The 27,003-nt window shown below is 38.4% G+C and overlaps 1 protein-coding gene across 10 annotated transcripts in view; it reads right to left on the bottom strand.

Annotated features, from left to right (window-relative positions):
- Positions 1 to 496: 496 nt before the first annotated feature.
- PPP1R12A (protein phosphatase 1 regulatory subunit 12A) overlaps positions 497 to 27,003 on the bottom strand; it is a 151,833-nt gene continuing 125,326 nt past the window's right edge. For 5 of the 10 annotated variants that reach the window (XM_084957771.1, XM_084957778.1, XM_084957772.1 and 2 more), the window contains 9 exons: positions 26,751 to 26,872; positions 19,024 to 19,089; positions 17,681 to 17,697; positions 16,038 to 16,173; positions 13,356 to 13,460; positions 11,093 to 11,140; positions 6,258 to 6,308; positions 4,715 to 4,884; positions 497 to 2,956 (listed from right to left, as the gene is read on the bottom strand). In XM_084957771.1, the coding sequence (XP_084813897.1) occupies positions 4,750 to 4,884; positions 6,258 to 6,308; positions 11,093 to 11,140; positions 13,356 to 13,460; positions 16,038 to 16,173; positions 17,681 to 17,697; positions 19,024 to 19,089; positions 26,751 to 26,872 (680 nt within the window). In that variant the 3' untranslated portion in view covers positions 497 to 2,956; positions 4,715 to 4,749. Of the gene's footprint in view, positions 2,957 to 4,714; positions 4,885 to 6,257; positions 6,309 to 7,037; positions 7,069 to 11,092; positions 11,141 to 13,355; positions 13,461 to 16,037; positions 16,174 to 17,680; positions 17,698 to 19,023; positions 19,090 to 26,750; positions 26,873 to 27,003 lie in introns of those variants that run through there. The other 5 variants (XM_084957773.1, XM_084957780.1, XM_084957774.1 and 2 more) reach the window with 4 other exon arrangements.

Here is a 27,003-nt window from a genome sequence, read left to right as displayed (position 1 = left end):
GATAATTCTACAGCTGCCTTGCCCTTGGTTTGAAGTATCTGCCTGTGAAACTCTTTTTTGTATGGAGGACAAACAAGGTGTCCGCTGTCACTCTGTGGGCATGCCCAGGAAAGCACTGGAAGCAGAAACAAGAGACTTCCATTCCTGTTGTGTTCACTTAGCTAAACACAGGCTGCCTACAAGTCGGCTATCAACGTTTCCAAACGAAAAGTGTCCCTTACCTAGTTACAGATGTGTAGTAGATGGAGGTTGAACCTTGTGTGAATCTTGGGTAGATCTATGTTGGAGAATGATCTAATATTTCATATTTCAATGGAATATTATCTTTATGTGTATTCCCAAAGCAATGTCGGCAACTAAGAAAAAGCATAGGTTTAATTTAAAAACAAAAAAAATTTAGTTAAATAAAATCTTTTGCTATAAAGCTACCACCTTGAAACTCACTTTTATCCTTATTTTTTACCCAGTTATTATTACAAAAAAACTAGCTCTCGGATTCTCCATACAGACAGCTTTATGTAAAATATATAAACATTTGTCCAAATTGATACAGACTGCATAAATACAGCAATGAAGACTGCATTTACAGATGTGCATGTACAACGTTGTGCAAATTATCACAATATTACAATTTCGAAAATTATTCCAACTGGAATCCAAGGAAAGCAATTAGTGAAAAAAATACCCATGCACAATTTAAATATCTCAGAACAAAATGTTGAATGTCTTCAGTAAAAGTTCACACATTTAAAATAGTTTTATTCTTTTTATTTGTATATGTCAAAATACATTTTTCTTTCCAAAATAGTGGGTTTTGCAACTAGTTTCATGCAGAAACAAGGTCTGCTCAATACTACCAATAATATAGCACAGTAGCTGTTCAGTTTTAGATACAAAGAATAAATAACCTAAATACAAAACACTACAATATTAGAAACATGTATTTAATCATTCTTCACAGGCATCCGAACGTCACAAATATAAGCCTGAGCATGCCTAACTGCTGTGCAACCAGAGCATGTTGCAGTCACTCAAACTGGTCAATTATCTTCTCATTTTACGTCCACATAAGACCATGGAAATTCTCTATATTCAGACCCACCATTCATACAGTTCAAATATAACCAAAAAATAAAAATCCCACAACTATCCTTGTACCTTTAAAAATCAAGAATCCTGAGCTTGGTAGTAAGAGCATAACCTTATATCTTCATAAAACCAATCAAGAAAGGACTTAAAATCCTGCTTACCAAAACACCCTTTCCCAACCCAAAAGTAATCTAAAATAGGCAGTAGAACACAATGACCTTTTAAAATGAAGGGGTACAAATTCACATTTAATATAGTATACAATACAATCAATAATACAATTAGCTACTATAAGCTTTACAATGTACAATTTATTCAAACGGCTGAACTGTTCAGTGGTTAAGGAGACAGTTATGTGCCAGAAAGATATAGTATTTTTTGCATGGTTTAATGAAAATATAAAAGCTATTTGTCCAAATAAAAGCCATCTTCACTATGTACTTGGTTTTGCTTTTTTTTTTTTTTATTTAAAAAAAAGGCCACTGAAATGTATAAAATGGTCTGAACACGATGGTGGCATCAAAGTCAACGCCTCTTCACATGGCGATAACAGTGCATTTAACATTAACTCTTGGGTTAAGTCTGCAAATGATTTCATAGCATTACTTTGGCTAGCACAACAGTATTTTAGACAGCACTCAGATAAATACAGGTATGTGAAATGTGAAGCAGTTATCTTATGCAACTTTAATTATGGTTGGATAATATCAAACGAAAACTGCGAATAAACGTAAAAGCATTTTACAGTAGAAAACTTTTGTAAAGATAGGGCTCCACATAATGTGTTACTTTAAAAGTCTTTATATCACATTGTTAGCAAACTTTGTCTTTTAACACTATCATGGAGTAACCTATTTTGCATTAACAGACATTCGAAATAAGAAAAGAGTCAAGCATGCCATGTGGTGGTCTAAAAATCAAAACGATACACTTAATTATATATACAGCATCACTCAGTACCTGCTAAAATGGACGTGAAGATTATAGAACCTACATCTTATGCTACAGTAATAAAAAACAAACAAAAACAAAAAAGTGACCAATGAAGGCAGAAAATAGGACTTAAAGGAATCTAATCTCAACTGACTTTAAAGCATTCATATAAGGGATAAATGCATATTGCACAAACAGTGAAAGCAAATGTTCCACCAAGCAACTCAGTTCCAGGTGGGGGGAAACACAGCATGAGCCTAACACACGACAACGATCTCGGAAGAGCAGGAGTCTTCCCGTAAGTAAGGAAACTGTGAGAACACAGAGGAGTCGGCCACATGAAGAGTTAGAAGGAAAAAATACAAACCCAAACTTAGATGTAAAGCAAAAAAAATTAAATATGGAAAAACTGGAAACTGTGGCACATCAAAAAATGCTGAATAACTGTCTTCTGTGAGAGCTGAAAGTTTCTGTTGACACAAAAGTATTTATGTACAACTAAGGCTTACTGGTTAAATATCTGAGGCATATCTGGCCTTGAACACTTTCCTTATATGCTGGAGCTGTAAACAAGTTTTCTCAGTCATAAAAAAAAAAAATCTTCTCAGCAGCTGCATTAACATGAAACAATGGTCTTGATACAAGGAAGAAAAAAAAAAAAAAAAAAAAAAAAAAAAAAAAAAAAAAAAAAAACCCAGAAAATTAAACAAAACTCCTAGATAAGAGGGCATTTGGCAGGATATCCGAAAATGACAGTCTCCAAGGATTCTTCCCAGGCTTCCAGTGACTGTCAATTATGGTCCATTGGGGAATAATATGTGCAATTCCATCATTCGCTGCTTTTTTTTTATTTGGAAAGTTTGCTTATAACTCTGATCAAGGCCCCATTTTCATCCTTTAGCCTCTGGTTGTCTGCTTTTAGGTCTGGTAACATCTATGAGTGAAAAAACATAAGAGAAAGTTTTAATTCAATAAAAAGACAAAAATTTAACTCTTGATAAATGTTATATTTTTACCACAAGACACATGAACAAGCTTTGTCAGTTATATATATTTCTAGTGACCAAAACATGTATCAGGAAGAAAGGCACCCCCTCCCCCAATCTATGAGGCTAATTAGTTTAATAAATGATGAAATGAAAGGTTTATTCTCCTCAAGTTATCAACTGAAATGAACCAGACCACTTGACATTAAGACTCACAGGCATATGAGCATATTAGAGCAGCCAAGAAAAGAAAGCTTGTTTTTGTTAGGACAGGCTCATAAAGGGAGTTCCTTTGAGGGTTCCTGTCAGCACGTAAACCCAAGTCTTTTGCTTTATTTATGTCAGACCTTAAACTATAGAAAACCAGCCTATTTAAGGACGTTTTGAAGGAGTTAAGACTTGTTCTAAATTACTGAAATCCCTTAAAGGGTTTACCTTGTACTAAGCTGAAGTGTCTAGTACAATGTCTGATCCAAGACAGGTGCTCAATTAAACGGTAACAAAGCAATTATTACTATCATTAGAATAGTATATAATTTATAAGCCAAAGTTAAGTCTGAATCTATGAAAATATTCAAGCATAGGAAAAAATCCCCTACTATCTGGAGCAAACAGAAAAAACACGCCCTCACATCCTCGAAACAAATCAATTTTCTGTTTTACAGACAAGAGGAAGGAGGGGTGGGAAGGGGTGGAAATATTTCACGTTAACTGGATATTCTCCTAAGTGATTTAAATTACGTGTGCTCTGCCACATTTGCCAGTAAGTGGAATAGGTTATGTTTTAGAAGTAAAACACACTTTCCAAGATACTTGTTCTCCTTTCCTTAGCTTTCTATATGTACCACAGTATCAAAATTAGGTAAAAGCAGAACTACTTCAAAAGCTACCTTAAGCAAAATCTTTATGAAGAATTTAATTTTATGCAGAACCAATCACTTCTGTGCTTAGAATGTATGGATATAAAACACAGTGATCTCACAGAGTTCCCATCGTGGCTGAGCAAAATGAATCCGACTAGGAACCATGAAGTTGAGGTTCCATCCCTGGCCTCGCTCAGTGGGTCAAGGATCTAGCATTGCCGTGAGCTGTGGTGAAGGTCACAGATTCCGCTCGGATCTGGCATTGCTGTGGCTGTGGTGTAGACTGGCAGCTATGGCTCCGATTAGACCCCTAGCCTGGGAACCTCCATATGTTAGGGTGCGGCCCTAAAAAGCAAACAAACAAACCAAAAACCAAAACAGTGATCTCAAGTTTATGTATTAGGATACCTCTGTTATAACAGAGAACTAAATAAAGATAAGCTAATTGGTTTTGACTAAAAATGACATTCTTTTGCAAAACAGATAGGTCATGGTTTTTAATTTTCAGCTTCAACCTATAAAATACAGGCTAACTCTTTTGAACTTTTTCCATTTTATTTCTAGTAAAGCATTTTAAATAACAATTATATTTTCAAGTGTGAAAGTATCTGTAGAGCTAAAAATGTGCAGAAGCTCTGCAAAAGTGCCAAATCTTTTATTTAAATGCCTAAATCATTCCCTCAGTTTACTGCAGTTTATCAGTCGCAATGTACAATTAGTGACACTTTCTAACAGTCTGAGAAGCCATGCATAAGTAAACAGTTATATGATAAACTCCAGACACAATGGCATTAATTTGCAAAAGTGAGCTCAAGACACGCTTACTAATACAAAAACACCTGCCTGGCTCTACCAAGAAGAAATGATGAAACTATAAATTAAAGATTCACAGACTGCAGTTGCCTACAGAACCCTGAGCGCTTGGCTACCACTCTTGTCAAGGCCCTATTCTCAGTCAGCAGTCGCTCATTTAACTCTCTCAGAGTTTGAATTTGCTTTATTTGGTGCAGATTCTGCAGGAATCAGAACATAAAGAAATAGAAAATAAAAACATAAGAAAGTGGAAAGAGTATAATAAAAATATAAAGAATCACAGACAAGAAAAAATTAAATCTAAAAAATTCCATGAAATCCACAAAAGTAAACAGTGTGGTTCTAAAATTCTTTATCAAACAAAATACACAAACAAATAAAATCTAAAAAATTTCCCCCAAAGCCATTCAATAATAATGGTCAAATAGGAAACCAAAAAAATCAATAGTAAAAGACTTAAATCTTAAAATTCTACATCTGTGGGCCTAATTTCCTATGCATTCATTCATTCACAATGTGATAGACATTTTATATAAGACAATAAGAAGTAATCAATTAACTATGTTATTCTTTATTTTTTCTTGCAAAGAATGTTCCTTCCAATATTCAAAACAAACATTTTCACAGGTGAGGCACAGTTTGATATATTTCTGACTGTCAATTACTAATGTCCTTCATTTTCTTTCTTTCTTTTTTTAAATGTCCTTTATTTTAAAAGGAAAACATTTTCTTTCTTTCGTTTTAGGGCCGCACCGGAGGCATATGGAAGTTCCCAGGCTAGGAACTACAGCTGCCAGCCGACACCAAGGTCACAGCAACGAGGGATCCGAGCGGCATCTGTGACTTACACTGCAGCGCATGGCAATGCCAGAGCCCCGAACCACTGATCGAGGCCAGGAATCGAACCCGAATCCTCATGGATACTGGTCGGATTCATTCCCACTGTGTCACAAAGGGAACTCTGCGAAGGAGAACATTTTTATCATGACCTTCCCTTCACCATTTATTCTCCAAGAGACAGAATATTCAAAATGTAAAGAATAAATGATGAATCCCAAAATCTTGAGGTGTTTTTCTATACCTGAACATTAAAAGCGCCATAAAAATGAATTAACAAGGAGTTCTCATTGTGGCTCAGTGGAAACGAATCTGACTAATATCCATGAGGATGCGGGTTCCATCCCTGGCTTCACTCAGTGGGTTAAGGATCCGGCTTTGCCATGAGCTGTAGTGTACGTAGCAGGTGCGGCTCGGATCCGTGTTGCTGTGGCTGTGGCATAGCTGGCAGCTACAGCTGCAATTCAACCCATAGCCTGCAAACCTCCATGTGCCGGTGCGTGTGGCCCTAAAAAGACAAAAACAAAACAAAACAAGCAAACAAACAAACAAAAGAAAAAGATTTGAGTTTTAAACACCCTTCTAGCTTACCTAAAACCTGGACTTAAAGAAAATGAAGCACAGCATCTAGATAATTCACAAACTGCATATTACAGCTTTAAGAACAATTAATGTACACACGGTATCTATAAAAGCACAGTAAAACCTGAGTTCATACGGAGCACGGTTTGCTTACTTTGAGCTCTTCTTCCATTTCAGATATTCTTCTTTCTAGAGCTCTTCGTTCCTAGACGGATTTAAGGTATGAGCATTAGTGATGTACTTATTATATCATCAGAATTCCTTCTACATTGTGAAATAGTGACACTTTAGAATAACCAAAATCAAATCAGGAGCAGTGTAGAAAAAGACGTGATGCCGTGATGGGTAAAGAGCTTTCCAAAATTTAAAAGAAATAAATATGAAGATTATTATTTTATTACTTCCTCTAAGCTCTTTCTTTAAAGCTCTGACTTTCTGGTAAGATGCTACATAACATGTTCAAACTGTTTTTAGTTCAAAACTTAGGGATAGAGTAAACCAATACTCAAGACTGTATAGAATAAAGAAAACAAAAAACAAAAAACTCACACAAAGATGCAATTATTCTACAGTGATAAGTAGCAAAAAGCAAGAAGCGAACGTGCCTAAAATACATGTACTTTAAAATTTCAAACAGATCTAAGAGATACTCATCTCTTTCACCCACAATGTTTACTAGCTATTATCTACCAAGTGACTTTAGAGCTTTGTATTTAGTTTGATACTCTGTGCAGCATTAATGCCGTGAATCTAAGGAAGAAGCAACTGCAGCATTTATTTTAAACTACCTTGATTCAAAGAGTGACAGGCAAAGGCAACATACATTATTGCGGCGTTTGGTTTTATTCTCCCTTAAGCAATAAGCATTCTAGGGTGTTATGCAAAAAGCAAGCAGCAATAATTAACGTGCTGTAAAACTTTGGTTAGGTCATACCGCCCAGAAGATACTGACTCTTGCCGGTCACCTTTCAGATACAAACCATTTAAATTTAGTTTAATCACACTGAAACTATTTCCAAGACATTCTTTCCCAGATTAATATTAATGTTGATATTTAGTAAAGTAGTACATTTACTGTAATGTTAACATTTTTAGAGTATGTAATTTTAAAAAAAAGATGGAATCCTACTGATAGCCTCATAAGTACCATGATACTCTATTATTAGCATGTTTAAATATTATAGAGATAAAAATGTTATTTTTGATAAACAGACCTCTCCTTGTTAACAATACAGCCACGACAATTCATAAAAATCATTGCATTTCTTATTTATTTATTTTTTAAGTCTTTTCAGGGCCACACTGGCAGCATATGGAGGTTCCCAGGCTAGGGGTCTAATCAGAGCTGTAGCTGCTGGCCTACACCACAGTCACAGCAATGCCGGATCCTTAACCCAATGAGTGAGGCCAGGGATTGAACCCCAGTCCTCATGGATGCTAGTTGGGCTTGTTAACCACTGAGCTATCATGGGAAGGAACTCCGCATCTCTTATTTTTGATAAACAGACCTCTCCTCGTAACACAATACAGCCACAACGAATTCATAAAAACCACTGCACTTCTCAAAATACTAGGACATATAACATCATATTTGATCCTAACTTTCTGAAATATCAGCAATAGCGTATTTCCTTTAAATGACAGGTAACATCCCCACCATCCTTAGTTTTACTAAATGCCGTCAAGATTTTAACTCCTTAGTGGTAAAGCAAGACAAAAATACTATAGCAAATTGCTTTCTTGCCAAGATGACAGCTGTAAAGTTTCAGGCAATTTCTTTTCTTTTTTTTTTTTTTTTTGTCTTTTTGCCTTTTCTAGCGCCACTTCCCGTGGCATATGGAGGTTCCCAGGCTAGGGGTTGAATCGGAGCTGTAGCCACCGGCCTACGCCAGAGCCACAGCAACTCGGGATCTGAGCCGTGTCTGCCAGCTACACCACAGCTCACGACAACACCAGATCGTTAACCCACTGAGCAAGGCCAGGGATTGAACCTGCAACCTCACGGTTCCTAGTCAGATTCATTAACCACTGCGCCACGACAGGAACTCCTTGGGAAATTTCTTATATTTGATAAATAACCTTATTCACATTTAAAAACATGGTTAAGAGAACAAAATGCACACAAAGTGCTTCGCTCCGTGCCTGTCTGGTATGTGGAGAGTGCTGACTCGGAGTTAGCAGTTGTTATTAAACTATGATCCTCCATGGCCGGCAAACGGAGAGCCGACGAGCTACTTTGTACTTTATCTGCACTTCACAGGCGGAAGAAAGGGTCAGGTGAGAATGTCAGAATATGAACCTGTGTATTGGGTGCGCATAAGCATAGATTTAAAAAAAGGAAAGACATAAAAATATTACTGATTTCTGCATGACAGGATTAAGGAGATTTTATTTTCATCTTTCGCTAAAATTTTTGTAGTAAGTGTATTACCTCCACAAGAAAAATGCTCTTAAAAATGGGACTGTCTCAAAAACAAATCATATTTTGATTACCTGTATGACTATCTATGTCTTTCACCTCGACTATCAGGACAAATAACAGAGAACTAAAACATTTCTTTTTTCTCTTTTAAGGGCCGCACCTGCGGCACTGGCATATGGAAGTTCCCAGGATCGGGGCTGCATCAGAGCTGCAGCTGCTGGACTACACCACAGCCAGAGCAATGCCAGATCTGAGCCGCATCTGTGACCTATGCCACAGCTTGTGGCAATACTGAATTCTTAGCCCACTGAGCCACAATGGAAACTCCCTGAAAACATTTCTTTAAAAACATTTCTTTACTATTTCTGCATATCGTGGATATAAAATTCAGTAAGTTATACTGTAATATAATAATCAACATTAAATTTAATAAAATAAATGATTCTAAGTTTTTAGCAATGACAAGACAAATCAATAGTATCTTAAATGGCCAAGGACAACGACTTTTAAAATCTGATGAAATCATGTAAAACTAGCAGTTATTACAATTTAGTAAATGATATAGACATTAACTGTATTTCTTTATATATTCTGTATTTTTATCACTTCATGGGTTTTTTTTTTTTGGTCAAAAAGGTAAACTGGTTATTTTTAAAGTGGAATGGAAGAAAATATTCTTATACCAGCTGCTCTTGACTTACTTTTTGATCTAGAGATCATAGCTCCCCAGTATGTAATTTCTTTTCTTGCTGAAACCTTGCAAATCTAGCCACTGCTCACTTTTACTACAGATACCTTAAGCATTTTCCCTTTAACTCCTGGGCCAGGGATCAAACTTGTGCCACAGCAATAACCAGAGTCACAGCAGTGGCAACAATGGATTCTTAACCTACTGAGCCACCAGGGAACTCCTAACTTTTGATCATTCATACATCTTCAACTGCTCAGACTAAACTTGCAGAGTTATGCCTATGCCCATTGCTAGATTCCTGAGCAATAATAAGTGGAGAGAAATACAGTGAATATATAATAGTCAGGTAAAAAACTGTAGAAAGACATAAAAAATAAAGGATTTTCTTTCTTTCTTTCTTTTTTGGCCATGTTCTCTCATGGCATATGAAAGTTTCCAGGCCAGGGACTGAACCCACACAATGGCAGTAACCCAAGCCACTGCAGTGACAACACCAGATATTTAACCTGACAAGAGAACCCCTTAAAAGATTTTCTTGTAATCAATTTTTTTTTTTTGGTTTAAAAGAACCTACTTAAGTTAAATATTTAAATTCAAAATTAAATATTGTTAAGTCCACTTTAGAAATAACTCCAGGAGCTCCTGTTGTGGAAGAGTGAGTTAAAAATCTGACTGCAGCAGCTCAGGTGGCTGTGGAGTCAAGGGTTGGATCCTTAGCCAGGCACCATGGCTTACAAGCTCCGGTGTTGCTACAGTGGTGGTGTAGACTGAAGCTGTGGCTTGGATTCAATCCCTAACCCCTAGCCTAGGAACTTCCATATGCTGTGGGTGTGACCACAAAAAAAAAGAAAAAAGGATTTCAAAATTTGGTACCCAGACCTTTAAAAACTTTCAATAATTCAAGTATTTTAATTTTATAAAGAATTAAACTAAATGTGTGTATGATTAAAATATTTTAAGCATACCACCAGAGAAAATCAAAGAGAGGAGTTTCTGTCGTGGCTCAGTGCTAATGAACCCAACTAGTAACTGTGAGGATGCTGGTGAGGTCCCTGGCCTTGCTCAGTGGGTTAAGGATCTGGTGTTGCTGTGAGCTGTGGTGTAGGTTGCAGGCTCAGCATGGGGTTGGCATTGCCTGGCTATGGCGTAAGCCGGCAGCTATAGCTCTGATTTGACCTCTGGCCTGGGAACTTTCCTATGCTGCAAGTGTGGACCTAAAAAGACCACCAAAAAAAAAAAAAAAAGAAAAAAAGAGAGAGAGAGAGAGAGAGAGAGAGAGAGAGATCGCATTTCAAAAATATCAGATTCACTATTACAATGTATGCATTTCAGGATCAAGGCAAGATATATACATTTTTTTAATCCATTAAAAGAATAACATGGTAAATTAAATTATTTAACCAGGAGTTCCCGTCGTGGCGCAGTGGTTAACGAATCCGACTAGGAACCATGAGGTTGCGGGTTCGGTCCCTGCCCTTGCTCAGTGGGTTAACGATCTGGCGCTGCCGGGAGCTGTGGTGTAGGTTGCAGACGCGGCTCGGATCCCGTGTTGCTGTGGCCCTGGTGTAGGCCAGCGGCTTCAGCTCCGATTCGACTAGGGGTCGAATCCCTAGCCTGGGAACCTCCATGTGCCGCGGGAACGGCCCAAGAAATAGCAAAAAAAAAAAAAAAAAAAAAAAAAAAAAATTTATTTAACCAGGTTTTTTTTACCCCATAGAACTCGATAAGGAAGATAAACTTAGAAAATATGCATAACCAGATCAATGAATATTAATGAAAACTACCATCCATAAAGAAACAGAAGAAAACCTACCACTGCTTACACAAAACAAGAACGGAAGGAAATGATTACCTATTCAATAAGATGAACACTCACCCTTTTTTCCATTTCCAATAGCGACCTATCAGCAAATCTTTCCTGTCTCTGCAAGGAAGTGGGAAATATAAAAAAGACGTCAGTGCAATGAGGCTGGGGCAGAGCGGAGGCCGCAGTGAGTCTCCTCTTAGCATTCAGACACTCTCGCTTCAGGTGGAGTGAGACACAGGCGCGAGTAAAGACGCAGAGATAATACAGAGTTGGAGGAATGCTTAGAAACAGAAAGGGCTCCACAGCTCTCACAGTCTAAATTTCTGCAATGACATTTACAGTTTCCAATGAAGATATTAACCTTGAATACTTACTCACTATCTCACACTCTGAATTACCGTTCCCGTTATTAATTCAGTATACTCGGCATGATTCTTAGAATGCCTGCCAAGGCAGAAGCTGTCATACTCTTTAAAACAGTGACTTATCTCTCTGGCCACAGCTGATGGGATCAGAAATTGGTACCTGGCCCAAAGGCAGCCTGCTAGTTGTCCAATGTCCTATGAAACTAATAGGGCCAAAGGCTCTAACAGGACTGTTTTGCACTGATGATAACTGGCTAATTCTATCAGTCCTCCTCTCTAGCAGAGTTTGGATAAGAAACACATACGAAGAACAGGACGACAACAAGGTAGGCAGAAGAGCAGAGAAACAGGAGAATGCAATACATAGTATAAACAGATTGGCTGAATTACCAAACTGACAGAATACTACAGTAGGGAGCAGTGGTCATTTTTATTTAAAAAACATTATGACCAAATCTCTAGGGCTGAAACTATTTCCAGAGAACTACGTCTGATACTGTCATGCGGGGAGGCGGCTCACTAAGCTACTAGTGCAACCTGAAGAATGATGACACCCCAGTTGCCACGAAGCCTAAGTGTAAGCCTGCAAGTTTAGACGTGTGTGACATTCCAACTTTCCATGAACACCGCACTGTGGAAGCGTGTTCTTGTTATGCAGGACTTCTCTGTCTGTCTTTATAGTAAACCCCATCAATTGATGGGATGTGAAGTCTTCACAACTACATCAGGTTAGCTTGACAGCTGGAATTTTGACAAAGCCTCCACTGTGCACAGATAATTGCTTCACAGTTTAATGGTGGCTAACAACAACAACAACAAAAAGGGACCCGGTAACAAGGGTAAGTTCAACACAGAGCATTTTAAAAAAAGCTACGAAAAAGATGTGTAAAAGAATGGTCAAAGAAAGTATGCAGTCCCATTTATAGAACTGGAGATGCCACTACAGATCAGTGCTTTCAAACTGGATTCTAAAAGTTTACTGTGAAATGTAGTTATACAGGAAAGTCTTATGATAAAATAAGTTTGTTTCCTTAAAACTTTCAGGACTCGTTAGAGTATTTAACATATACATAAAACCCCAAATCTCCAAGATATGGAATACATAGTATTTCCCAAGTGTCTTGTTATCACAAAGCTCTTCTCTTTTTTGTTTTGAAGGGGAGCAGGAGGAAAAGGAGGAAGGAATCAGAAAAGCACTGGGAGAACTGGTGCTTTTATGAAAAAAGAACTTGGGAAACAATTCTCAAATCACACACATCCCAAGGCTGTGAGTTTCGCTTGGCTATCCCAATTTTATCTCTGCCAAGCTGTTGCACAGAAGGAAGGTGAAAGGAGTTATGACTGAAACGATCTTTTTCCAGCATTACTGGTGCAAACTCCAGTCGGTTTTTTTTTTTTTTTTTTTAGCAAACAGGAAACATTCAGAATTAATAAACACTACTGTAAAGAAATTTTATGGCTTTAAGAAGATTCTGTAAAGATGCTTGTATTGGTATACTTGGTATACTGGAAATAAGCATCTAAAATCCTTAATGGACCAAAACATAGGTATTAAAAGGCTTAAAAATACTTCGACTTTCCACCATAAGGCTATACTTCTATATTGTTAATTTACTTTAGAAAAGTAAATTAAATTATCAGTAAATTGTTCTATCTCGATTCCTTCTCTCTCTCTTTTTTTTTTTTGGCCATTCCTGAGGCACGAGGAATTTCTTGGGCCAGGAAATGAACCCACGCCACAAGAGCAACCCAAGCCCCTGCAGTGACAATACTGGATCCTTAATCTGCTGAGCCACCAGGAAACTCCTTGCTTCTTTCTTATTAAAAAATAAGCTATTATTCTTTCTTATTAACAAATAAGCTAATAAGCACACTTACGTCTAGAACACTAGAGAACCTTTCAGTGCAATTTTTAGCTAGAGTAAATCATAACCATCACTTTCAGAGTAACAGAAAAAGGTACAAACCTGGGTGGCCTTCTCCAACTGTAGTTTAAGATCTGTCAGTTCCATATTCGTATCATGGAGCTGGGCTTTCAGCTTTTCATTTTCGGCTAGAATTTGTTCATAAAGCTATACAAATTAGGGGAAAAGAAAGTTACTTTTCTGCCTTTTTTTGGTAAACAATTGTAAGATTTCTCAATGATTAGCTTGCAATATTAAAACAGAAAGATTAATTTAACGTATGAATTATTAAAGACTACTAAAATGTTTCAATGCTTTGGGGTTTCAAGGCAGCCATTTTTGGTTATGCAGTTTTTGTCCCACACAAACTTTAAAAACTAGTTTCAATATGTAAAATGTATGACTTCACTGAAACTCCTGACTTTTCAATTGCCATTAGGAAAAATTCAGGAGTTCCCACTGTGGAGCAATGGGGTTGATGGTGCCTTGGGAGCACCGGGATGCAGGTTCAATCCTCTACCCAGCACAGTGGGTTAAGGATCTGGCAGTGCCACAGCTGTGGCTTAGGTCACAATGACAGCTCGGATCTGATCCCTGTTCCGGGAACTCCATATGGCTCAAGGGAAATCAAAAAAGGAAAAAAAGAGAAATTCAGTTCTGGTAAAGAGAGACTACCTATCTGTACAGTGACGAGAGCTGGAGTAATGGAGACATCTTGCTCTTTATTTGGGGTCTGTGAGCTTTTCTGCCTATCGTTCCCTCTTTAATTTCCTACACTGAGAATGGAGTACCAGTTGCATTTATCATTATATTTATATCTCTTGAACATTTTCCTAACACTTGAAACTACTTCGTGGAGTTCCCACGATGGCGCAGCAGAAACGAATCAGACTAGGAACCATGAGGTTGCGGGCTCGATCCCTGGCCTCGCTCAGTGGGTTAAGGATCTGGCGGTGCCGTGAGCTGCGGTGTAGGTCAAAAACACCGCTCGGAGGTGGCATTGTTGTGGCTGGTGTAGGCCGGCAGCCATAGCTCTGATTCAACCCCTAGCCTGGGACCCTCCATATGTGGCCTGAAAAGCAAAGGAAAGAAAACTACTTCTTTTCCCCTTGTCTCTACGCCCACAGCCACAGATGGCTATGATCACCTCCCACTGAGACATTTCTACTATTAGAATTGTTCTCCTGACCTCCTGCTAATCTGTACTCTACATAACAGCAAGAGCTAAACTTTTCCAAAAAGACAATCTCTGAATTGTCATATGCCAACCCTTCCATTAACTCCCATACATTAAAAACCACTGCATGGCTTCCCGCTGTTCTCAGTTGAAGGATACCCTTCGAACAGCCTGGAAGGCACATCTGTCGGCTGCAACGTGACACCCACCACCCACTGCCTCCACTCTATCAGCCACACCGAAAACTTAATTATTTCAATGCATCATGCAGCCTTCCACCACCAGCCTGGTCTGTGTGCTCGCAGTTCCCGCCAACGGGAACGCTGTTTCTCCCAGTTTTGCTCTTTATCTGCCCATCATCTTTCTGTCCTTGACTGAAGCTTTACCTCCTGAGGAAATCTATCTTCAGGCCTTGGTACTTTCTTCTCTTACAAACCTGTCTCTTTGCTTCAGGGTAATGGTTTCAATTTTAAAATTACACACTGATTAGTGAGTATGATGGCGTGACAACGTCAGTCTGTCTGCTCCTGGGAAGAGGCCCAAAGGAGCTGGGTTGCTCTCTACATCTGCACTGCCCTCGCGCAGACGTCGCTACTAAGCACAGTGCAGGCTTCCGGTTTTTACTCAACAGAGACGGAACCTTATTTCTAACAAAGTGACCTGCTACCTTCCTTCTCTTGCTGATGTGGGCTGCAAGAAAGTGGCTAATTCATGGAGTTCCCGTCGTGGCGCAGTGGTTCACGAATCCGACTAGGAACCATGAGGTTGCGGGTTCGATCCCTGGCCTTGCTCAGTGGGTTAAGGATCTGGTGTTGCTGTGAGCTGTGGTGTAGGTCGCAGATGCGGCTCGGATTCCGCATTTCTGTGGCTGTGGTGTAGGCTGGCGGCTACAGCTCCGATTCGACCCCCAGCCTGGGAACCTCCATATGCTGTGGGAGTGGCCCAAGAAAAGGCAAAAAGACAAAAACAAAAACAACAACAGAAACTGGCTAATTCAAATGGCTGCCAAATACATGGGGACATGTACAAACACCACAAGCCTTTTTTCTCCAACTAACTTCATTAGGTTTATTCAAAGCTTATAATACAAAGAATCATGATTGTCAGAATTCTAGACTGTTAAGCTTCCAGGACTTATTTTTAAATTTTTTAATTAGTTCCATCTTTAATCTTTAACAGCCTTTGAACTATCCTAAGTTTCAGTTACTTGGGAAAAACTACATTCTCCTAGGAAAGGCCATATTCTTGGTCTGGCTGCTTCCTATTAACAAATAAAGAAAAGATCATGCACCCCCCGCCCCCGCCCCAATCTACTCAACGTTTCCCTTCTGCTCCATCACAGCACCGGCCTGAGACGCTTCCAGGTGCACAAAGTCCTAGTATTTCCCCCTTTCCTAAAACAAGCAAACTGCTACTGATGATCCACTTAGCATTAATTGCCCCAAACTGAAAACGGAAATAAGTTATCTCAAGAAACTAATTTAATTACGAGTTTCCAGGAATAATATCCAACGTAAATATCTCCACGAAAAGATTATTTTTAATTAAATATAACTTAACCCAAGTACCTTTTTAAAGTCGGTTGAATCATCCTTTTCTAGCCTGCTACTGTAAGGTTTTCTTTCTTCTAAGTAACTGTATGATCCAGAGCGACCCAGCAAGGAATCATACCGATCACTAGCTGACGTAGAACTGGTCTCGTATCTTCAAGAGATGAGCTTGAGTCAAAATCTTTATTATGAGCTTTCACAACTCACATTAACATGCATCTTAGTATATATTAATTTGACATTTCAAAACAGTAGGTAATATTCTCCCTCATCTGTTATCTAATCAACTTTCAGGATCTATAATAAGTAAATGGGAAGTTATTTTTAATACTACTTTTCATTATTGGAGAGAAGGATTCAAAATCTCCTTATTTGGAGTTCCCGTCGTGGCGCAGTGGTTAACGAATCCGACTAGGAACCATGAGGTTGCAGGTTTGGTCCCTGCCCTTGCTCAGTGGGTTAACGATCTGGCGTTGCCGTGAGCTGTGGTGTAGGTTGCAGACGCGGCTTGGATCCCGCATTGCTGTGGCTCTGGCATAGGCCGGTGGCTACAGCTCCGATTCAACCCCTAGCCTGGGAACCTCCATATGCCGCGGGAGCGACCCAAGAAATAGCTAAAAAGACAAAAAAACAAACAAACAAAAAAAAAACAAAAAACTCCTTATCTGAAAGTCAAAACTGGTTTCATATCATGAGAAATTATTTCAACAATTTTGAACCGTGCATTTTTGTCACATTTTAACATCTCTGAAATCAGAACAAGGCTTACTATGGCATCTCAGAGTTTAAGTGGCAGTGCTTTTCCTTTTTTGTAAAGTCGCATATAATTATATTTTAAAATTAGGAACATTAGATAATACAAAGTGATCAGTACTATGCCATTTTATACAAGCAACTGGAGCGCCTGTGGATTTGGGTACTGGAGGGGCGGAGGGGCGGAGGAGGGAGGGAGGCTGCAGTGTCCCAGAACCAATCCCTGGGGGATGCTGAGCGACAAGAGGAACAGCTCTGTCCGAAAGCACAAGAACGTATCTAAGGATGAGCTCCTCTTGTCTGACTCTGAATTTGGGTAACCTCTACGATAAACGCTATTGCTCTACATTTCAATTCAACAGAGACATTGGCATATTCAAATTTGTTCTTGGTCGTACAGCTTTGGTTAATAATTACGGTCAAGAGAAGCAGAATGAAAACTGTATTCAAAGATACTGCGGAAGTTCTCTGAAAAGATGAACAATTTGAGACACTGAGAAGATGACACTTTTAGAAGTGTCTTCACTGGTTTTCTTTATCTAGAGCAGGCGTAAGAGAGAAAATACTGAACACCTAATGGAATACACTTATGATGGGTTTCATCACACGCTGATGTGAATAAGGGGATGGTTAACGCTGAAGTAACTTAAGCAGCTTAGGGAAACTCAAGGAAAAGTTATCACTGTGGCAAAGATTTGAGGAAAACCTTCTTTCTTAGCGACTTACTGTTACTACTGAACTAGAAGTACAGCCACTGACAAAGAAAGCTATTACCATTTATTAGGTCATCTAAATATAGATTTGATTACTAAAGTAACTCAATCAACTTAGAAATTCATACATATTTAGCAACATACTTCCAGAGAGAAGGAAAATGAGAAACAGATCAGTAAAAAAGTAAAACATACCTGGAAATGGAATCTGTCTATAAGAGAGAACATAGGCGTCACTAAATTTCTATGCTTCAGTAAAGCAACTCTTTGATTAATCAAGTAAAATATAACATCAATACGATTTTCACACCAACCCCTGTTTATTATACACACTTTAACTTCAATGTGGTTGTTCTTTGAAAGAAATTCTAGAACAGTCTTTGTGTATTTCTACATGTTCAATACTATGTAATTACATTTGGCAATATAGTCATATTCTGTGAATTCCTACAAATGTCATCATATATAGTTTGTTTCATGAGAAGGAAAAAAAGGGGCTAAGACACATATCCATTACTTATACCCACTTAACAGGAGAAAGTAACGACATATTTACATTAAGAAATAAATGCAAATTTATCATATGACATCTCAAAGCAGCTATTTTTCCAATTTTTTTTTTGAGGCAATAACATAAGAGAAAAACAAATGAACATCGAAAGTATTTTACTGCAACAGTATATATATCTATTGTTTAAAATTTACTTTCTGGAAATCCAGAAAGTACATTTCTTTCAAGTTTAGCAATAAGGGGATAGGAAATGATGACTAATTTTCTCAAGCAAGTGGTATGCCATGGTTAAGTTCCATCAACTCTTCTTATCTAATGGTAAAATAATCAACAGGATAAAACAGTCTTACTGGAGTCAAAGAACTTTTTTTTTTGGTGGTCATCTCTGGCTCTTTTTCCTTCTACTGAAACAGTCATTGGAATCTGTAATCTTCTATAAAGTCACTATTCAGAATTTAGATATTTTATCTTCCCATTATATTTATCTTTAAATGCACTCTGAAATCATTGGGTTCCTTTGGGACTGTTTGACTAAAACTGTCCTACTAAAGTCTATTTAAATTTCCTGTGCAAGACCAATTTTGTACTTGCTTCCTTTTATTTTATTTTTTTTGATGTAATGCTTTATTATTTTTTAGTTTTATAATAATTAACAATTTTGGAGTTAAATTTCAGTTTTCAATATGTCATTCCAATGTATAAACTGCTAAGGTTAGATTCTGAAAGTTCTTCTCACAATAAAAAAAATTTGTACTTCTGTGTGGTGACAACTGTTAACTAGACTCTTTACACTGATCATTACACTAGATACTAGATACGAATATGGAATAACAACTTCCTACACATGAAACTAATGTAACACTGTGTGTCTTTAAAATACTCTTTGTGCCCCTTTCCAGTGCCTCCAACCCCGACCCCAGAAAACCAATGGTCATCTATCCCCAGCTTGCACAAGCGTGTGCAGTAACTGTCTCGCATGAATAAACATAAATACAAGTAAAAAGCACCCCTTAAAAACGGTATTTACCTGCGTTTCCTTCTTACTGGACCCCTCCTCCGTATCTGATTGTTGTTCTTGTTCATTTTCATCGCTCTAAAACAGATTGCCAATTTGTTTGAGAAAAGTAAAAATAAACTTCAGTTAATATTAAATTAGGGCTTTTCTATTTTAAAATGATCCTTGAGAAAACTCTAACAGGAAATGGAAAAAGGAAAACTGTTTTTTAAGTGGGAATTTTTCTACCCTATTTAGAGGAAGCCAGTTTTGTCTACATGGTACAATTTCCGTAGGTTAGCACACACGGTCAAGAAAGACCACCTACCTAACATCCTTTTTTAAATTTTTTCTATTTTTGGGGCCACACTATGGAGGTTCCCAGGCTAGGAGGCCAGGGAAGGTTCCCAGGCATATGGAGGTTCCCAGGCCAGGGCTCCAATCAGAGCTATACCTGCCAGTGTACGCCAGCGCCACGCAAGCTAGATCCCAGCCGCGTCTGCGACCTACATCACAGCTCAGGGCAACGCCGGATCCTTAACCACTGAGCGAGGCCAGGGACCAAACCAGCAACCTCATGGTTCCTAGTCCGATGCGTTTCCACTGCACCGTTAAAGGAACTCCCTACCTAACATTCTGATTTAGGAAGCACATACTGGGGATGAGGAAGCTGGAGGCTTAGTATAAAAAAGAAGACACTTAATTTTATATTGCAATGATACCGAATGTACTTCACAGCTTTATTCTATAAATGTGGCGAGATTATGCAACAGTTCTATTATGTTTAGGTAGTTCACCATCTAGAAATTTCTTGGGAGTTTACAGCACACGAAATAGAAAACTCAGGTCTTAGCAGGCTAAAAGCCTAGACTCCAGGCAACGAGAATATTCTACTTGAACATCTCAACAAACCTTAAAGAATTGAAAGAAAAAAAAAAAGAAGTTGCATTTAAACATAACTGGTTCAGGCTCACTATAAAAAAGCCACAGGCTTTAAGACTAATCCATCCCAGGGGGAGGAAGTGGGATGGACTGGGAATTTGGGGTGAGTAGATGCAAACTATTGCATTTGCAGTGGATAAGCAATAGATCCTGCTGTACAGAACAGGGAACCACATCTAGTCACTTGGGATGGAACAGGATGGAGGATAACGTGAAAAAAGGATGTGTGTGTGTGTGTATATGTATATGTATATATATATGTATAGCTGGGTCACTCCGCTGTACAGCATAAATTGACAGAACACTGTAAATCAAATATAATAATAATAAAAAAATCCAACTAAACCATCCTATTTCATACTGGTATAGCTATTTTCAGCTATGTGACCTGGAGTAAATTTATTAAGAAAATTTTTAAGCTGTAGTTACCTCATTCAAAAACTGGGGATAAAAATGTTACAGAACTGTCCTAAGGAATGAGAGAGAATCTTTGCACAATCTATCATGTGGTACCTAGCAAAAATGATATGTGAAGTTACTAAGTGAACAGGAGAAATCAATGCTGTTATCACTTAGTATTACTTATTAATAAAAGTGGATGAATTCCACAACATGAACTGATTGTGTATATATACTATTTCATGGGAGAACAGTGGAATGGAGAACACGAGAGGCAGCTGAAAGGGAAGGAAGTGCTGACAAGAGCTGTAATCTTTGCCAAGGGCAGATGGAGGAATAAATATCCTGACTCCTTGCTCTTCCCAACCTCCAACAGGAAGACTGGCCAGGGAATCTGTTGATACAAATACAAGTTCTGAAATTGAAGCTGTGATTAAAAAATGTCCAACAAACAAAAGTCTAGGACCAGATGGCTTCACAGGTGAAGTCTATCAAACATTCAGAGAAGAGTTAACACTTGTAATTCTGAAACTATTCCAAAAATTTGCAGAGGAAAGAGTATTTCCAAAGTCACTCTATGAAGCCACTATCACCCAAATACACAAAACCAAAAAAAAAAAAAAATGTCGCAATAAAAGAAAATCACAGGCCAATATCACCAATGAACATAGATACAAAAACCTTCAACAAAATATCAGCAAACTGAATTGAACAATACATTAAAAGGATCACACACCATGATCAAGTGGGATTTTTCCTAGGGATGCAAGGACTTCTAAATATCACAAATCAATCCGAATGATACACTACATAAACAAACTGAAAAATAAAAGCCATATGACCATCTAATTAACACCTGATTAAAAAACCCTCCAAAAAGTGGGCATAGATGTTACCTATCTAAACATGATAAAGGCCATAGATGACAAACCACAGCGAACATCATTCTCAATGGTGAAAAGCTGAAAGAATTACTGCTAAGATCACGAATAAGACAAGGATATCTGCTCTCACCACTACTATTCAATACAGTTTTCGAAGTCTTGGAAAATCAGAGAAGCAAAAGAAATAAAAGGAATCCAAATTGGAAAGGAAGAAGTAAAACTATCACTGCTTGCAGATACAGTGATCTGATATGATATGATACCTAGAAAATCCTAAAGATGCTACCAGAAAACTGCTAGAGCTCATCAATGAATTTTGTAAAGTTGCAGGACACAGAATTAATACACAGAAGTCAATTGCATTTCTATATACTAACAATGAAAGATCAGAAAGAGAAATCAGGGAAACAATCCCTTATACCACTGCATCAAAAAGAAGAAAATACCTAGGAATAAACCTAAAAAGACAAAAGACGTGTACAATGAAACCTGTAAGATGCTGATCAAAGAAATCAAAGAAGACACAGAGATGGAATGATACACCATGGAAGAGTCAATATTTTCAAAATTACTATAATACTCAAGGCAATCTACTGATTCAATGCAATTCCTATCAAATTACCAGGGATGTTTTTCACAGAACTAGAATAAAATATTTTAAAGTTTGTTTGGAAGCATAAAAGTCCCAGAGTAGCCAAAGCCATCCTGAGAAAGAAAAACTGAGCTGGAGGAATCAGGCTTCCTGACTTAAAGCTCAGAATTAAACCCACACACCTACGGTGAAATAGTCTATGACAAAGGAGGCAAGAATATACAACGGAGAGACGGCAGTCCCTTCAATAAGTGATGCTGGGAAAACTGGACAGCAACATGTGAAAGAATGACATTAGAACATTCTCTCACATCACACACAAAAATATAAACTCAAAGTGGATTAAAGACCTAAATATAAAGACTGGATACCATAACACTCTTAGAAAAACACAGGCCGAACACTCTGACAAAAACCACAGCAGTATCTTCTCAGAGCCACCTCTTAGAGTAATGACAATAAAAACAAAAATAAACAAATGGGATCTAATTAAACTTAAAAGTTGCTGCACAGCAAAGGAAACCCTATACAAAATGAAAAGACAGCGTACAGAAGGGGAGAAAATATTGGCAAATGAAGCAATTGACAAATCTTCAAAATATACAAAATATATATATATATTTTTATATATATATATTTAATCTTCAAAATATACAAAATATATACACCCCTCCTGCAGCTCAATACCAAAAGACAAACAACCCCATCAAAAAATGGGCAGAAGATCTCAACAGACAATTCTCCAAAGAAGACAGAGAGATGGCCAAAAAACACATGAAACCATGTTCACCATCACTCATTATTAGAGAAACGCAAATGAAAACTACTAGGAGGTACCACTTTACACCCGCCAGAATGGCCACCATCCAAAAGTTTGTAAACTAACAAACAAACAATAAATGCTGGAGAGGGTGTGGAGAAAAAGGAACCCTCTTACACTGTTGGTGGGAATGTAAACTGGTGCAGCCACTGTGGAAAACACTACGGAGATTTCTCAAAAAACTAAAAATGGAATTACCATTTGATCAAGCCATCCTACTCCTGGGCATCTATCCAGAGAAAACCATGACTCGAAAGGATACAGATAACCCCAGTGTTCACTGCAGAGCTATTTGCAACAGCCAAGACATGGAAACAACCTAAATGTCCATTGACAGAGCAGTGGATCAAGAAGAACCGGTACATATACACAGTGGAATATTACTCAGCCATTAAAAGGAACGAAATAACGGCATTTGCAGCAACATGGATGGACCTAGAAATTATCGTGCTAAATGAAGTTGGACAGTGAAACACAAACATCATATGCTATCACTTATATGTAGAATCTAACAAAAGGATACAATGAACCTTTTGGAGAACAAAAACTGACTCACAGACTTTGAAAAACTTAACAGTTATCAAAGGAGACAGGTTGGTGGGGAGGGATGGGCTGGGGATTTGGGGTGGAAATGTTGTAAAATTGGGTTGGGATGATGGTGGTACAACTATAAATATAATAAAATTCACTGCATTAAAAAAAAAGTGGGGAGGCTCAGAGGTCCTGCAAAGTAGTAACTGGAAAAAAAAAAAAAAAAAAAAAAGAAAAAAAGAGAAAATCTAATAATAGAGCAAAAACTTGCCTAACTACACACCACCCTTTCTTTGACAGAGCCCTTGCCTCTTTCAGTGCATAGTCTGGCAGAGGTTCGGTCATGTGGCTGTGAAGGGAAAAGGAGCCCTGTGCTGATGACTGATTAGAACACAGTTCAGCGCAAGCTCAACCTCAAAAGACGAGTATTGCCAATGTGGATCTCAGGAAGAGTTCTTATAATGCTGGTAAGCGCATGACTCCAGAAGGGGAAAAATAATACTTAATAAATATAACTTTTCCTATTAAACTCCTAGTACAGATAAGTTATTAAAAGATAAGAATTTTTGAGTAGTAAGTTTTACTATGTTAAGGTGCTAAGACCGTGAGGTTTGATTTTTCTATTATTAAAATGCTACTGGGCAATCAATTAAAGTCGACCAGATCTCAGGTACTTCCTGACAGAGGGCAAAACATCTTGACAAGAGGACAGTGAACCAGAATCTGATCATTCTTCTACTTGAAACTACCGATTTATAGGAAATATAAAAAAACACACGAGGGAGCGGAGGGAGTTCAGGTCGTGGCTCAGGGGTTAACGAACCCAACCAGGAACCGGGAGGATGGGGGTTCCATCCCTGGCCTTGCCCAGCGACTTGAGTATCCGCCACTGCTGTGAGCTGTGCTGTGGGTGCAGATGTGGCTCCGACCCTGTGTTGCTGTGGGTGTGGCTGTGGCATAGGCCAGCAGCTGTAGCTCCAATTCGATCCCTCACCTGGGAACTCCCATATGTGCCATGGGTGTGGCCCTAAAAAGCAAAACACACAAACAACAGAAAACTCCACATGAATATGTTAAACTATACTTCAGGAAAATGATTACCAAGTCCATTAAAAAAATAACTGTAAGAAAAAACGAGATGGAGGGAGTAATTAAAAGAGACCTGGGGAGTTCCCGTCGTGGTGCAGTGGTTAACGAATCCGACTAGGAACCATGAGGTTGTGGGTTCGATCCCTGGCCTTGCTCAGTGGGTTATGGATCTGACATAGCTGTGGGCTGTGGTGTAGGCTGCAGACGTGGCTTGGATCTGGAGTTGCTGTGGCTCTGGCGTAGGCCACCTGCTATACTCCGATTCGACCCCTAGCCTGGGAACCTCCATATGCCACAGGTGAGGCCCTAGAAAAGACAAAAAAAACAGAAAGACACACACACACACACACACACACTAAAAGAGATCTTGAAGAAATAACTAATCATAATGTATTGTCCTTATCTGGATCCTAATCAAATCAGCAAAGTAAAAAATTACAACAACCATTTGTGGCAATATGACCCAAAAGGACATTAAAACTGAATGGATATTCATATGCTATCACTGACATGTGGAATTTAAAAAAAGAACACAATGAACTTCTCTGCAGAACAGACACTGACTCACAGACTTTGAAAAATGTATGGTTTCCAAATGAGACAGGTTCGGGGGGTGGGAGCATGCGCTGGGGGTTTGGGATGGAAATGCTATAAAATTGGGTTGTGATGATCGTTGTACAAGTATAAATGTAATAAAATACATTGAGTAATAAGAAAAACCTGACTGGATATACAATTTTTATTGTCTATTCAAAAAGAAACATGATCATGATACTGTGATTATTTACTATGTGATAAAGAATTGTGGTTTCTTTTGTTATTTTTTATTTTATTTTACTAATTTATCTTTTTTGTGGGGGGTGGGGAGCCCTGCACTGGCAGCATATGGAAGTTCCCAGACTAGGGGCTGAACTGGAGCTACAGCTGCCAGCCTACACCACAGCCAGATCCTTAACCCACTGAGAAAGGCCAGGGATCGAATCTGCATCTTCATGGATACTAGTCAAGTTTGCTACCCCTGAATTACAATAGGAACTTGTTCATTATTTTTTAAAAATAAAATTTTAGGGAGTTCCCGTCGTGGCGCAGTGGTTAACGAATCCGACTAGGAACCATGAGGTTGCGGGTTCGGTCCCTGCCCTTGCTCAGTGGGTTAACGATCCGGCGTTGCCGTGAGCTGTGGTGTAGGTTGCAGACGCGGCTCGGATCCCGCGTTGCTGTGGCTCTGGCGTAGGCCGGTGGCTACAGCTCCGATTCAACCCCTAGCCTGGGAACCTCCATATGCCGCGGGAGCGGCCCAAGAACCAAGAGATAGCAACAATAACAACAACAAAAAGACAAAAAAATAAAAATAAATAAATAAATAAAATTAAAAAAAAAAAATAAAATTTTAATTATTTCAAAAAAGGAGTCCTTCCTCTTAAAAATACATACCAAAAGTTTTATAGATGAAATGATATAACTAAGATTTTCTTTAAAATAATGAGTTGGGAAAGTGGTAGGGATTTAGCTTAAACAATGAATACCTGGGATGGGGGTCATACACTTTTTTTTTTAACGCTTGAATTTTTCTTTCCTTTCCTTTTTTTTTTTTTTTTTTTTGTCTTTTTGCCATTTCTTGGGCCGCTCCCACGGCATATGGAGGTTCCCAGGCTAGGGGTCCAATCGGAGCTGTAGCCGCTGGCCTACGCCAGAGCAACACCAGCCCCAAGCCACCTCTGCGACCTACACTACAGCTCATGGCAACACCGGATCCTTAACCCTCTGGGCAAGGCCGGGGATCGAACCCGCAACCTCACGGTTCCTAGTCGGATTCGCTAACCACTGAGCCACGACGGGAACTCCTTGAATTTTCCTATATTAAAACTTTTTTAAAAGAAAAAATAATTCAGACAAAAAAAAAAAAAAAAAAAATCCCCCCCAGACCAAATTATTTACGCCCTTCTCTAGATGAATGTTGTACTGACAGTATAAATTTCACATTAACTGTGTTTCCCTATAGTTCGTTCTCCTGCAGGTGAACAGCGATGTCAGGCATACAATCACCAACCAAGGGAAAAAAAAGTCACATTTTATAGGATTGCTATAATTTACAAATAAGTAAAGCACTACTTCTTTCCAGTATCACAATGAAATGGAAATAACTGTTATGTCTATAATTGTATTCATGAAAACGGGATTAAACGTAAAACATCTTTCTTTCAAGAACCACTAAGACAAATGGGCAGTTTAGCCATTATACAATAATCAGCATCTGTACGCTCAGCGGTAGCCATTATTACTTTTACTCCAAAATTGGGACGGTACTCTCGCTTTTAAGTAGTATCAGAAGTTTAAGTAGTTATTTACCTTTATAAAGAACTCTTCTGATTTAAATAAGTCCGCTAAAACCACAATGATGATCTCCAGAATGTACAAACTGAGGCATTTAAGAAATCACTAGTGTATACTCTTGGGACGATTAAGCACACTACCAAGTAGTTATATTTTAAGAGGTTCTCACATCTTGTGTCCAAAATGAAACGCCTGTAGATCTTCTCTTTTCTCGTGGTCGCCGTCGCTCTCTGATAGATTTAGGTTGTGATTTATCTTCTCCCTCTTTCTCCTCTTCTCTCTTTTCTCCTTCTGTTAAGGATTAAAAAGAATCACATGGCAGCAATGCATCTTGACAATATTTGGCAAAGTAAATGCAAAAAAGTTCTAAGGCAATCTCCTTTGTGAAGCCTTCTAAAATTCTCTAAATAGCAATAATTTTT

The sequence above is a fragment of the Sus scrofa genome, chromosome 5 (assembly GCF_054392235.1).
Source record: "Sus scrofa isolate SSC_HxYL_T2T_F1_AM1 chromosome 5, Sscrofa_HxYL_maternal_Yorkshire_Landrace_v2.0, whole genome shotgun sequence".
Classification (NCBI taxonomy): domain Eukaryota; kingdom Metazoa; phylum Chordata; class Mammalia; order Artiodactyla; family Suidae; genus Sus; species Sus scrofa.
This window is presented reverse-complemented; position numbering and strand designations above follow the sequence as displayed.